This window comes from Azolla caroliniana, unplaced genomic scaffold (genome assembly GCF_043228905.1).
Source record: "Azolla caroliniana isolate FFs.n. ecotype wild unplaced genomic scaffold, voAzoCaro1.0.p SCAF_17, whole genome shotgun sequence".
NCBI classification, from domain to species: Eukaryota; Viridiplantae; Streptophyta; class Polypodiopsida; order Salviniales; family Salviniaceae; genus Azolla; species Azolla caroliniana.
Window position 1 is genome coordinate 2,208,947 of NW_028230452.1, and position 14,257 is coordinate 2,223,203.

The following is a 14,257-nucleotide window of genomic DNA, read 5'->3' on the forward strand; positions in this document are numbered from 1 at the left end:
AAGCCGTAACCAAAGGCAACCTTATATTTTTCTCGCAAAACCCATGTAAATAATTAGTATCTAGGCTCCAAAAAAGTTTGAAATTTTTGCTCTTGCTTATTTAAAAACATAGACCGTTTATGTGTTTGGTCCACCTTCCCCTTTGATTTGGATTTTTTACCCTGGTGAGCACAACATTTTGTCCCTTGACAATTTGAATGAGGCTTAAATTGTGGTTTGATTCCTAAATGCCATATGATCAATTTCTAGATATAATACTTTTTGCCTAGGGGGAAACACAATGATTACATGAGTATGTGAGGTGGAAAATTTCCATGAAGAAAACTTGTTCAATTTGTGAATTAATGATGGCATTTTGACCATCAACCAAGAATGACCCCAATGCATAGGCTAAAGATTCACTTGTATAGGCTAGTGAATAAATCCTCTACTCACTTTTAAGAACCTCCATTTGATTGTGCAAATTCTCACTTTTAATAAGATGCATTGAATCAAGGTTTATACTTAATGTTTACTCAAACTGAATAAGTAGAAATACTTAAGATCTAGTTGAGAATTTGTTGTCACTCAGATTCATACGTTGGCAATTGCAAAAGACAAATTAGGTCCCCATTTTCTTCATCCAGTAAGGTTTGCGTCGTGTATCACATGATGCAAGTGTGGATGGCTAGTGCCCTCAATGGCGGGACTTGTTCTAGGCATTCGAGAAGTACAAAATATTTGTTATTGTTGATGGATATCCCGAGAAACGCGTGGGTTCACCGAAAAGACAGGAGTGTAACATAACCATCACTTGCACTATCAGGATATATAAGCTTTTTTGTTTAGGAATTGATGGCCAGGCATGGCACCATGGAAATTACAATTTGAAGACACAACATGCATAGCCCCACCACATGTGACCAATGCATTGGCTCTGTATCCGCGAGTGAATAAGAAACGTGGTATCGGAAGGAGCCAAGAGAACATCTTCGGTATCAGGTTAGAGAACATTTTTTTCTAGACCAAAACATCTCTCTCACACACATTATGTAATAATAATGGTGTGTGGACATATACAAATCTGTTTGTATGTATGTCACATTTGTGTGCATGTATGAGGCAGAGAATCATGGAAGGCCTAACATTATCATCATCACCATCCTCTTCTCCTTCTTCTCCTCTGCTCCTTCTCAGAACAGCAGGAAATCATGCCCATTTGTGCTGCAGGAAGCAGCCATCCCTCATCCGATACAGTAGCAGCAGAAGCAGCGGCAGGAGTAGTATCAGCATCCGACACTCCAGGCTCATGAGAGCTCTCTCAGATCCTAAGACAGAAGAATCCAGCCTCCCTGAAGAAGACCAGGCTGCTAACGTTAACTTCTCTGAAATAGAAAATGGCGTTTCATCCTCATTGATTGACAAGAATATCTCTCAGGTATAGGGACACTCTCACCTCTTTGCCTCCAGTTTTTTTTCCCCCCCCTTCTTCTCCCCAATTGGTTCGAGTTAGACGTCTAGAAAAGAAGAAAATATGCTTCCTTCCTTCCTCAGGCTGTGAAGAAGACTGCAGCTACCTTTGCACCTCGCTCATCCACCAAATCAAAGAACCCGGCAGTGCCAGGCTCTACTTTGTATACTGTGTTTGAAGTGCAAGCATACATGTCCATGGCCGCTGGCGGATTTCTGTCTTTCAACCTCGTGTTTCCTTCTTCTGAACCAGACCTATGGAGGCTCATGGGAATGTGGTCGATATGGATGTTCAGTAAGTTGTGCTCTTTGCTCTGCCATTTTGTTTTCCATGCAACATAGAAATAGAATTATTATCACCAAGATATTTTTAAGTTCATAGGCTTACATAAAGCTATTCATGATCTCTCATCATATAATTTGTTGACACAGGTCTGGAAATAGTGACGTCTAAGCACTTAGCTGACCCCTCTGTTTGAGGGAAGATTTGTTTTTTTTAATCTTTTTGAAGAATGGCTTTATCAGTCTGATACACCCCATCAATTTATATGCAACTAATGTGAAATTAAAATTCACGGAATGATTGTAATCTACCAATTGTTTGAATAGATTCGGTTGGGAGGATATCCCTCATTCCACAAATTTCCCATAATCTTTTTATATACAGAAGAAATATGTATGTTTATAAATTGAAGGACCTTAATAGCTAATAATGGCTTGATCAATAGACGTCGTTCCCATCCCCACTTGGAGGATCGAGTAACAGAGGGTGTGGACGTACCCAAGTGGATCAAGGCAATGGATTGTGGATCCATTGAGTGGGTTCAATCCCCTTTTTTCACCCATTCAATCATTTAGATAGTCACATTGAAAGTATGGATATTTTGTCATGAACCACTCTGCTACGAATGAGATTCAATGTTCAAGACGCCATCAAATTTCAGATTTCTAGAAAATTAGAATAGCAGGGTTAAAGGTTCAGGGTTGTTTGATATTTGAAAGGAATAGGTTGCATGAATCTTGGCAGTAGGTTAGCAACTTGTGCGGGTTTTGAGCTTTTAGTTTTACTGTGTCGTTTTTACTAGGATTGTAGGGCCTCCATATATGCCTAGTTTAAGTTGTGGGTGTTGACAAGTTGGGTTGCATAAGTTTGGGCTGCATGTTAGCAAACTCTTTTGCAGGTTGTGAACCACCAGTTTTGTGTTGTCGTTTTCACTAATATGGTTGTTGATAGAGCCTTCATATATGATTAGTTTAAGTTGTAAGAATTGATAATTTGTAAATAAGTTCCAAGATTTAAGTTTTTTATACAGTAATTTTTGCGAGAATAGTTGCTTATAGAGTCCCTATACATAACTGGTCTAATATTTAGTTCAAAAAGATGATACATCATGGTTAGTTTAAAAAAACATAAAGTCTTCATGCTTGAATCCCAGTGCAGTGGGCTTTGATATTTTCAGTCCCCACTATCCCCACACTCAAATATGAAAAATAAGGTAATTGAAAGGTTAGAAATTTGAAATCGAAATCATGTTGCAAATCTTGTCACACCTTTGTGACTTGCAAAACCTTGTGAGGCATGCCTTTACATCCACAATTTGTGGGTTGGTGGTGTGAAATGGATTTCTTTAGTCAGTCAACAAGGGCTAGCCCATTCATTGGGATGGTGAGCATGTATGGGATGCTTGGTTGGGAGGTAATTCCAATACCTGCTCTCATGGCTGTGTATTGTGAGTTTGTCTTCTATCCGGTTCGTTTGTAACTTGAGATCTTGGAGAGGCTCTTAATTTATAAGTCTTAACACACAAATATAAGTGATAATCATATCTGTTTTCCTTATGTATGATATTAAACTGGTTATTGAATGTGATTCACTCACAAAAAATGCTTCTTATTTACAGCTATTCCATCTCTACGGGCTCGAGATTGCTCCAGTAAAGAGAAGGATGCCTTGAACTACTTGTTCTTGGGTATCCCTCTTATCAATGTGCTTTTACCGTTGTTTTGGAAATCTTTTGCAGCAGTGTGGACTGCAGATGCTTTGGCGTTCTTTGCTGTCTATGCGTGGAAGGTAATGCTGGTTCTTAATGGTTGATGTGTTACAAATGTAGTGCTTATGGAAATGAAGAGTGTTAGCTCATGGAGAATGCAATGTTTACTGCAGTTTAATGAATAAATAATGTTAATATTCTCAATACTTTAAAAAGGCTACCATCTTAATAGTTTTGCCACATCATGCATCACATACATCACACATACATGAGATATGATCCTGATCTACAAAGGAGAATCAGATGATATTTTAACTTCCAGGGGGTCAAACACGACCCATGGGACGATTCAACCATTACAAAGAACTTGTCTCAGCTATTAGGTGGGGAGTTTTGAAGTGGTAGACCATAAAAAGAAGAAGAAGAGAAAGTAACCTTGTTTTCTAATTTCACTGTTTATATCTTCCATGAATTTTGTTTTATGGTGAAGTAGACAAGCCAAAACATGCCTACTGTTGTTGGCAATTGTTTTGTCTTCCTTAGGAGTTATAAGAAGCTTGTACATCCTTGTGGGAATTCTCTGGAACCATACCTGACGTCCTCATATGGGTCTCGTGACAAGAAACAGAAAACATTCCAGAGTCTCATGTTTTCTGTTTCTTGTACTTTGAGGAACATAGGTCACATATTATTATTTTTTGCTCATATACAGACAACTCTCAGTTTCTATTTTCAATGTCTGAGAACATGTGTACATCAACATGATCACTCTGAGAACATGTGTGCATCAACATGATCACATGCCCCTCTCTCTTGGGCATGGGTGTCAGAATGTGGTCTTTGGCCTTGGCCAGTCATTCTCAGTAATTTTCCCAACATTTATATTTAATATGGCTGCAATAGTACTCAACTTTTATCTAACTGGGTCTGTTCTCCATTTCCAGTCACTTCCAGTGTGGTGTAAATTATGGACTCATGTTTCACATCCCTTTCTTTTCCTCTACACACACACCCAGACATTCTTCAGTATGCTATCCTGCAAACCATTGTGCATATCTTGGGCCCAGCTGGATGAAAGAATTTTGCTTATGTGGTTTTTCTATGGTAAACATTGATTTCCTGTTTAGCCTTGGGGATGCAATTTCTATATGTATATGCAAAATCTTTTGAGGCCATAAATCTCTACTGGCTTTCTTCCTGTTTCTGGAGTTGTCCTCCTAACTCCTGTATCGCGGCATCAAAATTCTTCTGTATTTTCTTCATGCGGAAATGCTGCCTCCTCAAATCTCAGTTCTGTAAGGCAGAGTTTCCTCTATGCATGCATCAAATAGTCTCCCATCTTCTGTTTGTGCGCAACTGGCACACGCTCTCAAATTCATTATATCGGGCTGTGCCAGCCTCCATTCTCCTAGTTAATCAGTTGCTCCAGCGGTATTTGAAACTGTGAACCACTTCAGTAACCTGTTTGTCCATCTATCTTGTTGTGTTTTTCAGCCCATTCACTGTCTTTATGTTCAACAGTATTGCCTAGAAGTTTAACTATACAATATCCCATCATAATTGTGTGATTGTTGGTGCTCTGATTCTTATTCCCTCCATTGTATAGTTTCTTGATCTTTCTTGCTTATCAATCTTGAGGAAAACCTTCTGCTATTGCCTTATTTAGTGATGCATGTATCCACTCTTTAAGCATTGGCCCGAGTCTATTCGAGCATTTCCGAGCATAGGTGAAGTGTGTCTGTAGATTTTTCATTATAGAAGTTAAGATGGAGAGAGAGAGAGGGAGAATTTGTTGCCTGGTAAGATGGTTTATATGGCTGAGAAATGATGGGCACATGGAACCAGCCAGCATAAACCAATGCATCACAATCATTGTGATCATTCTGGAGGTGCACTCGAGCAGGCAAATGCAATATCAATGAGACTACTCAAGTCATAAACAACTATATTTTTTTGGTGCAGATACTAATTGAAAAGGTTCTAAAGCGTGGAACAACTAGTATTTTCTGTGAGATGCATGGAAAACACAATATTAACAAGCTTTGCAATTTTATTGTTAACCTGAAGAGGAAAGTGATTTTTGATACAAAGCTTGGTACCTTGTAGTAATTTGTCTGTTGAAGAGTGCCTATCTTAGACTTCTTCATATAATACTTCATTAATGACAGGTGTCCCTTGCTTGTCAATGTAATATGGGTCTCAAAGAGGAGATAGAACTTTACAGAGATGCTGCCTCGTGTTATTGATCCTTGTAATTTATGTTTTGGTTATAATTTCTTGCTAAGCCCATCTTTAGGAAGTCTGCCTATGACCTCTGGGTAAGTTTCTATACCATTCCTTCCTGAATATTACATTGCAAACATCGAACCTGAATGTTGGATTCAATCTAAGGCAAGAAGGCCCATTGATGTTATTCAACCTTATCTCATTACTAACATGAGTATTTTAGAGCCCTGACACTCTGCATTATGGCATCAAAGTCCCCTAAATGTAAAGGCGTGTAAGGTATGCAAGCAAGGGCTAGTAGATGATGAGGATCACTTGCTTTTTACATGCTCCACATATGGTGCAATTTGTGAAAGCTGTGATGACATATTAAGTGGGGGTGATGACTTGAGTGTCACACTAAGAGAACACCTAGAAGATTGAGCTCATATTTATAATGCGTTATTCACACATCAAGACTCTGTGGTTCGAAGTATGGATATCCCTTCTTAGGAAGGAGACATGCATCATAGAACTTGTGTTCTTAGGTCTCGTTGTCAATATTGGCCTCTCTATGGATGCTAGAAAATATCTAATCTAATCTAATCCCCGGTTTCAAATTGGTTCCATAGACTGGCAGTTGCACTGCATGAGCTAGTCAGGTTTATCTTCAAGTAAGGCCAGTCTACTTTTGAATTCAGTGAGCGCATCCCCAATCTCCTCTTGCAACTTGCTGATCTTTGCTTGTTTGGTTAGTGTGGTGGGAGAACTTAACAGTGTAACTTCCTAGAGCGTTTTACTAGACCTTTCTTAATACTAAGTAAATACGGTATCATATTTAGGAATTATAATCAAGGCTGAGAACATTTTTCATGTATTTGCCATTTACCTTTTCCTGAAAAAAGCAGAGAGAACATTTGGTAACAACAAAGATTTTTTTTGAAAAACCTGCTTTAAACACATTCGGTTCAAACTTGTAAATTGTTTTGGTACTATTCCGCCTGGTATTTCAACTTCATGCCAATTGGCTATCCAAGTAAAAGGTGAATGGGAACCCACTGTCTATGATTGGGCAAGCAATATGATTATGTGGCTTCTGGTAGACAATTTATATGTTGGAATTGAGTTTTTATTGTTGTCATTTGCAGCTCAATTGGTTGTCCGATGGGAAGGCCGAAAATGAACTCTAGGCACTGTTGTGATGAACCTTTTATGAAAAGATTATAACATGCTTTTAATGTTTCTTCACAACAAATTCCTCAAGCTATATCAGGATAACATCCAATCTGATGGATGTATGTAAAGTGTTCTATAAAATGAAGGCGGAGTTTGGAGAAGAGAAGAAGGGGATTGAACAATTTAAGGGCCTAATTGAACACTTAAGAGGGAAAATGGAGATAGCCAAATGCACTGTTCCATGAATATTCATCGATGCCAAGTTGTTTGCTTATGGAATTCAAGGTCATATTTGTATAGGATCATGCCTCTAATGAAATGCAAAACCTTCAACCAAAGGAGATGAACATTCTATGTCATTTTGGTATATCACTGCTTGAGTACTACCACCATTGTAAAGATTAGCTTTTAAATCAAACTAAATGAAAGCATAGGAAAATATAGCCTTGTCTCTCTCACAGTGTAACCAATTTCTTATATTATGCATTCCCTCCCTCGTTTTCAAGGACTTGCCTTGTCTTATTCAAAATAGGTTTTAGCATCTTAAAGGGGGGTGTAAACGAAAACATGAAGATTCTAGGTTAGTGTATGTTTTCAGAAATGAAAAAATGAAATATAAATACATCAAAAAGCCTGCTGACACATATAGTTAGTGCTTCAGATAATTCTACTAGAGGAAAAATGCCATAAAAACAATCTCTCTATTGTGATTTATGATATCATGTTGTGATAATGTTAACAATAGGTAAAATAAGTTTCCTTTGTCAACACTAGGATTTGCTTGTGAAGCAGTTTGCCACCTCAAATTTTTATAGGTAGTTATCCTTTGTTCTCAAATAGATCAATGTAAATAGTAAATAGTTATATTTTATGAAGCACTACAGTGCTTTAGTAGTTCCCATGTATGAGTATGTAATTGGGATTTTCCAAGTAGTGCATATATACAAGTCTCTAAAGAACATGTTCCATTCCTACAACTTACATTGACAAGCAATAGAACATGTTCTTTAGAGACTTGATTCCATTTGAGATGTTTCTATGCCTCACAAGAGGGTTATCTTTATATATACTTGCTATCTATATGTGAGGCGTAAGCAATATGAAGAATGTAGCAAATATTTTACAATGGTTAGCTAGAATAGCTATATATGTATGTAATTGAACCTCAACTAGAGTGTTTTAAACATTTTCATCATAATTGGGTCCAAGGATGACACTATCTACACAACAAAAATATAACCATGAAACATATTCGTAAGAGTTAGGTTGGGTCCAAGATGATCAAACACAATTGACAAAAAGTGGTAGAAGCTATGTAAAGATACAAAATTTAATTATCATCCTTGGAGGTAAAATACGACATATGGAATTGAATTGAAACATTTTCACGTAGTATGTGTGGAGTGTTGAGTGCAATTCTTGAAGCTAAATTGTGACACTTAGACTCACAAACTTGTTTGAGACAAAACTATGCATGAAGGACGAGTCACCTTGCATGTGTTACAATGTCATGTTTCCACATCAAAGATAATTGTGAGGTAAGTTGTTTGAAAGCAATTATGTGGATGATGGATATATGAAGGGCTCTAAACTATATCTATGAGTGTGGTTTGGTGCATCATATGTAATGTAATGCGCGGAATGAGAGCTTCCACATCTTTCTTAAGCACTGATATATTGGCATTGCAAAAATGCCTCAGTCATGGTCATGGAGGGAAATATTAATGTATCATGGTCTTGAATCCATTCAACACTAAATAAAACTTATGCAAGTCGTTTGAATTTTTTTTTTTACATGTTTCCCACATTTTTATACCAAAGGGATAACTGAACAACCCTTTTCTGCCCATGATTCGGTCATGAAAACTAAGATCATTACCGAGGTTTCTATATTCAAGAATTAAAGAAACTTCGAGTGGATGCATGAATGCAACACAAAACCCCCCTTCACCAAGCACCAAACCCCTAAAAGAGAAATGCACATGTCACCAGAGATGTCAAGAGAGGCAAGTAGGTATCTCTCGAAAACACGATGTTTGGCATCTCTCCCGCTCTCTCTCTATTGTCCATTGTGCACATTCTCTTTGATGCAAAGGAAGGCAATCCCATCGAAGGAAGCATGGAGGTCAACACATTCATTCCATCTATGATGAGTGGAGAGAAGATTGGAGATTGAGAGATAGAAGATAGAGTTAGAGGTGGTGGAGGCGTTGGGGAACACCCTAAGTGCTGAAGAGCATTCGTGATGGAAATGGATGGCGAGAAGAGTGAGTGAATGAATGAGTGAAGTGCTGAGTAGTGTATGTAGGAGAGGAGTGAGAAGAAGTGAGTTTAAGAGTATATATAGAGAGAATGGTGATGAATTTTGAAGGGAGGATTCTACCCTTAGGATAGATAGATAATATTGTAAGGTTAATAACTATTTATTTATTTATTTTTATTTCCTTATTTATTTATATAAATACTTCTCTGCTTCAGATTTCTGCTCTTCTTCTTCCTTCCCCCCCCCCCCCCCCCCCCCCTCTCTTCTGCGGCCATGGCCTCCTCCTCCCGCAGAGACCAGAGCTAGACAGGCACCCTTTCCTCCCGCCTACGTTCTTTCACCTGCTCTAACTTCCCCTCCCTGTACTACCTGTGCCTCTCCTCCGTCTCCTCTGCTCCGATCCATCGATGCAGAATACAGATCAATCTGTTAGCTTGAGGCCTGGTGGCGGTAAGGGGCGTCTCTTCGCACCTCGCACTGGTTCCTCCACTGCTTCCACCTTCATCTCTGGCGATGGACTCAACGACCATTTATTCCCCCCTCGTCTTGGCCAGGATTCCACGGTATGTTTCCTTGCTCTAGTCCCCCCCTCCCCCTTCTTTTTCTATACGAAGTCTTCTTCTTCGTGTTTCGGACTAGGGCTTAAGAAAAAGCATTTATTTTGCCCCTGAGTTTCGGGTTTCATGTAACAGTACATGATTATCCTTGTTTCCATGGATCTTGATCTGTCCTGTAGAGATCCCAAGGTTTGAAACTCACAGATTTCTGTAAGAAGAACATTGTTTTTTGCATTTTCAGCAAAGAACGTTTTTTTGCATTTTCGAAACCATGTTTTGTTGATTCATTAAACCATATTGGTGCTTGAACTTTGTATTCAGGACATCTTGTGTGTTGTGCAGTTTCTGCAACCGAGTTGTAGATTTGTGAAACTATGTTCCTGATTCATCATAAGATATTTATTTTATCAGTTTCCTGAAGACGTGATATTTTGATTGAGCGAAACTATACTTCTTCGCAATTTTGTAAACAAGTTTTTGATATTGGAAATTCATTGCCCTTGATTCTGCAGATTCATGTTAGGTTTGCGCTTTTAACCAAGTTGTAGGCTTGAGAATCTATCTTGTTTTTGATTCAGTAGATTCATATTTGTTATGCACGGCCTGTAACCAACCTGTAAAATTGTGAAACCATGCCTTTATTCAATATAGCATTTTTTGACTTCACGTTCTAGCTAAGAATTACAGACTATTTTGTGTATTCTTTTATCTATATGATGTATCTAGAAGGTGTTTGAAAATACTAAATTAATGATAATGTGACGAGTGTATGTGGGCATTGTAAGGGTATTTGTGTGCGTTATAATTGGCATTCTGTTATGGAGGTGTGTATGTGCCGTGCCAGTTTCTCTTTTCCCTTGTTAATTTCTGCAAAGAAAACCAGAATTTCCTTCATTTTTAAAGTTTTCTGGAAACTTAATTTTTGCAAACAAGTTTTAGATGTGGAAATCTTCATTGCCTGCCCTTAATTTTGCAGGTTTTTGTAGATTTGTGAAACTTTCTTGCCGATTCAGCATATTTATACTTGTTATGCACTTCCAGCAACCAAGCTGTAGATTTGTGAAACCTTGTCAAACATTTTCTTATTTCATTTTCTGTTCATGAATTACTGACTAAGTATTCCTTGTATCTATATGATGTATTCTGGAAGCTGTTTGAAAAACGGAATCAGTGATAAGTGTGATCAATGCAGTCAGGCATCATAGATGTATTTGGTTGCGCTATAGATGTATAAGCATTCTGTTATAGAGTTATGTGTGTGCCCTTTACTCTTTTTTCTCGTTAATTACTGTAAAGAAAACCCAAAAACAATTCCTTTTTTATTATTTATGACAGAGAGCTCGTAAGCGTCCTTCTGAACGTATCAAATATAGCAGAGAAGAGATTATCAAGTACAAGGAGGTGAGATCTGTAAAATATAAAAATGTACTTTCCCCCTTAAAACCATGTCTTTAGGATATAGTTTTATCTTTTTGACAAAACTTTCCTTTTGCTTATGTAAACAAATGCTTTCAGCTAATTAATTGCATACTTTGTCAGGTCGTTGGAGACATTCCGCAGGACATAAAGGAGGCCGTGGCAGTAATAGTCTCTGAATTGGCGGTTCCAGAAGAACAAGAATGGGGGTCTCGTACTCCGGCTAATGTAACTAATTTATAATCAGTGGTTTTCTCATCCATCAATTCGTGGCTAATGATCTTCTAATCATGGCTGTTTAGATCTTAAAGTTTGATTTAACATCTATTCTCCCATGTCAAGAGATCAAAGAACGATATTTCTTTTGGTATTTTTTTGTTAGATACCAACTCCTCCATCTGCTACACGGTACACTGAATCTGATAACCGGGACTGGAAAAGCAGGGCACCACCTCCACCATCTGGAGTTGAGGATAAGGTTAAGGAACAACCACAAAAGGAGATTGGAAAGAGATCTGACAGTGACTGGCGGGACAAAGAGCAAGAACAACCAATCTCATACAAACAACCTGAACCTCAGTATCAAAATAAACCTGAAGTCACACCTTCTCAAGGGGTAAATCGTGGATTTATCTCCGTCACAATAATCTGTAGAATTAAGTGTTGAACTGTGATCACAATTGATTTTTTAAACGTAATAGGGTGTGGCCCCTGCAATTTTACGTGCTGCCAACCCCTGGACTGCAAGGAAGGGAGAAATATCTAACAAGGACAAAGTTTTGAGGGCTGTGAAAGGGTGTGTTAGGCCGTTAATAGCTCTTACATGATCGTGCAGTCAATGAAGCAATATTTCTGGCTATTAATCCTGTTTATTTCTCCTTAAATACAGAATATTGAATAAACTGACACCAGAAAAGTTCAGTGTTCTTTTGGATCAACTCCTCAATTCTGGCATTGATTCTGCTGATATTTTGAAGGTATAAGAAATATTTTATATTACTTACTGCATGGGAAATTGAAATGTTTGTACATGCAAATACTAAAGTTCTCCTATTAAATGAGGTGTGATAGGGTGTAATATCCCTTGTCTTCGACAAAGCTGTCTTGGAGCCTACTTTTTGTCCAATGTATGCTGAGCTTTGTCTTCACCTAAGCAAAGCTTTACCAGAGTTCCCATCTGATGAGGGTGATGGAAAACCTGCCACATTCCGTAGGATTCTTCTCAATAGCTGCCAAGAAGAATTTGAAGGAGCCGATAACATGCGGGCAGAGATCCAAAAATTAACAAAACCTGAGCAAGAACTGGAACGTTTTGACAAAGAGAGGCTTGTAAAGCTTCGTACCCTTGGCAACATAAGACTTATTGGTGAGCTTTTTAAGCAGAAGATGATCCCAGAGAAGATTGTTCATTACTGCATCCAAGTAAGTTCGAAATGTGTTTCCGAAATGTATTCTGTTACTGAGTAGATAACGCTATAATTTTGAACATTTTTGCAGATGCTTCTAGGGAGTGACCCAAAAACATCTCCTCCAGCTGAAGAGAATCTGGAAGCCCTGTGCCAATTCCTCTCTACTGTTGGGAAGCAATTAGAAGAAAGTGAGAAATCCAAAAAAGCAATAGATGTTTATTTTATTCAACTTAAAGACGTATGTTCAACTCCCCGTTTGCCTCCACGCATAAAGTTTATGATTCAAAATGTCCTTGATATGCGGGCCAACACATGGGTGCCTCGTAGAGAAGAGGTTAGTGCTAATTACATATTGGAAAAGATATTATAGTCTATAAGACTATTGTATAACATGTACATAATTTTTGACTCAGGTAAAGGCCAAAAAGATCACGGAGATACATGCAGAAGCGGAGCAGAATTTAGGTTTGCGACCAGGAATGGCTAGCCTGAGGAATGGTAGGGGACCACCTGGTATAATGGGCATGCCATTGTTAGGTGGTAACATAAGACCAGGTAGAATGATGCCAGGAATGCCTGGAATGCCTGGCCTTCTACCGGGCAGTGGTAAGATGCCTGGTGCTTTACCCCTTGTACCTGATTTCCCCATTGGAGATTCGGAAGGGTGGGAGACATATACCGCAAGCCGAAAGAATAAGATTCCGAAAGAAGGATGGATTCCGGCCCCAAGTGTGGTGCCCAATCGTCCCCTCATGCCTGCCCTTGGGCCAAGACCAGCTGGTACAAGCTCTAAGCTTTTACCCACTGGTAGTGGTGGAACTTTCCTTGGGAGGCCAAGTGCCCTTCTTGGTGATGCTAGTGCTTCTAGACCTGTCCCAACTCTAATCCCTACAAGACAGAATGTAGGTGTGCTTGAACAATTGAATCAGGGTCGTGCTGAAAAAGAGAAGATTATTGAACAAGTGTCAAAGCCAGCTGCTCCAGCACCTGCTGGGTTATCTCCTGCAGTCCTCCAGAAAAAATCCGAGTCATTGCTTAAAGAATTCATTTCAGTTGGTGATCTTAAAGAAGCGAAACTATGTGTTGAAGAGCTGCAAAGCCCAGACTTCCATTCTCAGTTGGTGCAAATGGCCATTACAATCTTATTAGAGTCATTAGAAGGCCAACAGCGGGAGAGAGATCTGGTAAAGAAGCTCTTCGTACATTTATGGGCAGAAAAGGTTTTGTCAGATAAGGATATTAAGACTGGTATGATCCTCACAGCAGAGCAGCTGGAAGATGTTGTCCTTGACAATCCTTCGGCACCTAAGCATTTTGGGGATCTTATTGGGAAGTTGATACTTTCTGATGTCATTGAATTTGGATTCTTGGTGGATATCCTAAAGAAAACCGAGGATACCTTTCTGAAGAGGCAAGTGTATGATTCAGCATTGAGGGCTGTCAAATCTGGACCAAATGCACAGAGTGTGCTGAGCCAGCAAGCTATTTTAGATGAATGTGAGAGGCTATTAGCCTCCACGTGAGGAGCTACAGTTCCAGTGGACACTTTTTTTGGAGCCTGGAAATGTTTTTAAGATTGTCTTCTAGTTTTCTATTTTATTGGAATTCAGCTTAGTTGAAACTTAATTTATGTTGAAGATAACCCCACGGTTGAGCTATTTGTTGCTGTATATTTTACGGGAGGATGGTATTGTTGGTGGCTTTCTTTTATACTTTTTTAATTGAAGGTTGTATCGTGGAGACATGTTGTCTTCAAGTTTTTTTTAGAAATTGAGTTCATAGATACTAAAA

The 14,257-nt window shown here is 38.7% G+C and overlaps 2 protein-coding genes across 2 annotated transcripts; both read left to right on the forward strand.

The window, feature by feature from the left end:
• The first annotated feature begins 1,070 nt into the window (after positions 1–1,070).
• Positions 1,071–7,275, forward strand: RPH1 (resistance to phytophthora 1). Its single transcript, XM_087333178.1, has 4 exons — positions 1,071–1,417; positions 1,534–1,744; positions 3,351–3,520; positions 6,794–7,275. Exons 1-4 carry the CDS (start codon positions 1,076–1,078, stop codon positions 6,833–6,835), a joined length of 765 nt encoding a protein of 254 aa, XP_087189304.1. The 5' UTR covers positions 1,071–1,075; the 3' UTR covers positions 6,836–7,275.
• Positions 7,276–9,311: 2,036 nt separating this feature from the next.
• Positions 9,312–14,257, forward strand: LOC147852773 (eukaryotic translation initiation factor-like). Its single transcript, XM_087332939.1, has 9 exons — positions 9,312–9,647; positions 10,977–11,042; positions 11,181–11,285; positions 11,440–11,673; positions 11,759–11,853; positions 11,947–12,034; positions 12,129–12,479; positions 12,555–12,800; positions 12,880–14,257. Exons 1-9 carry the CDS (start codon positions 9,492–9,494, stop codon positions 13,987–13,989), a joined length of 2,451 nt encoding a protein of 816 aa, XP_087189065.1. The 5' UTR covers positions 9,312–9,491; the 3' UTR covers positions 13,990–14,257.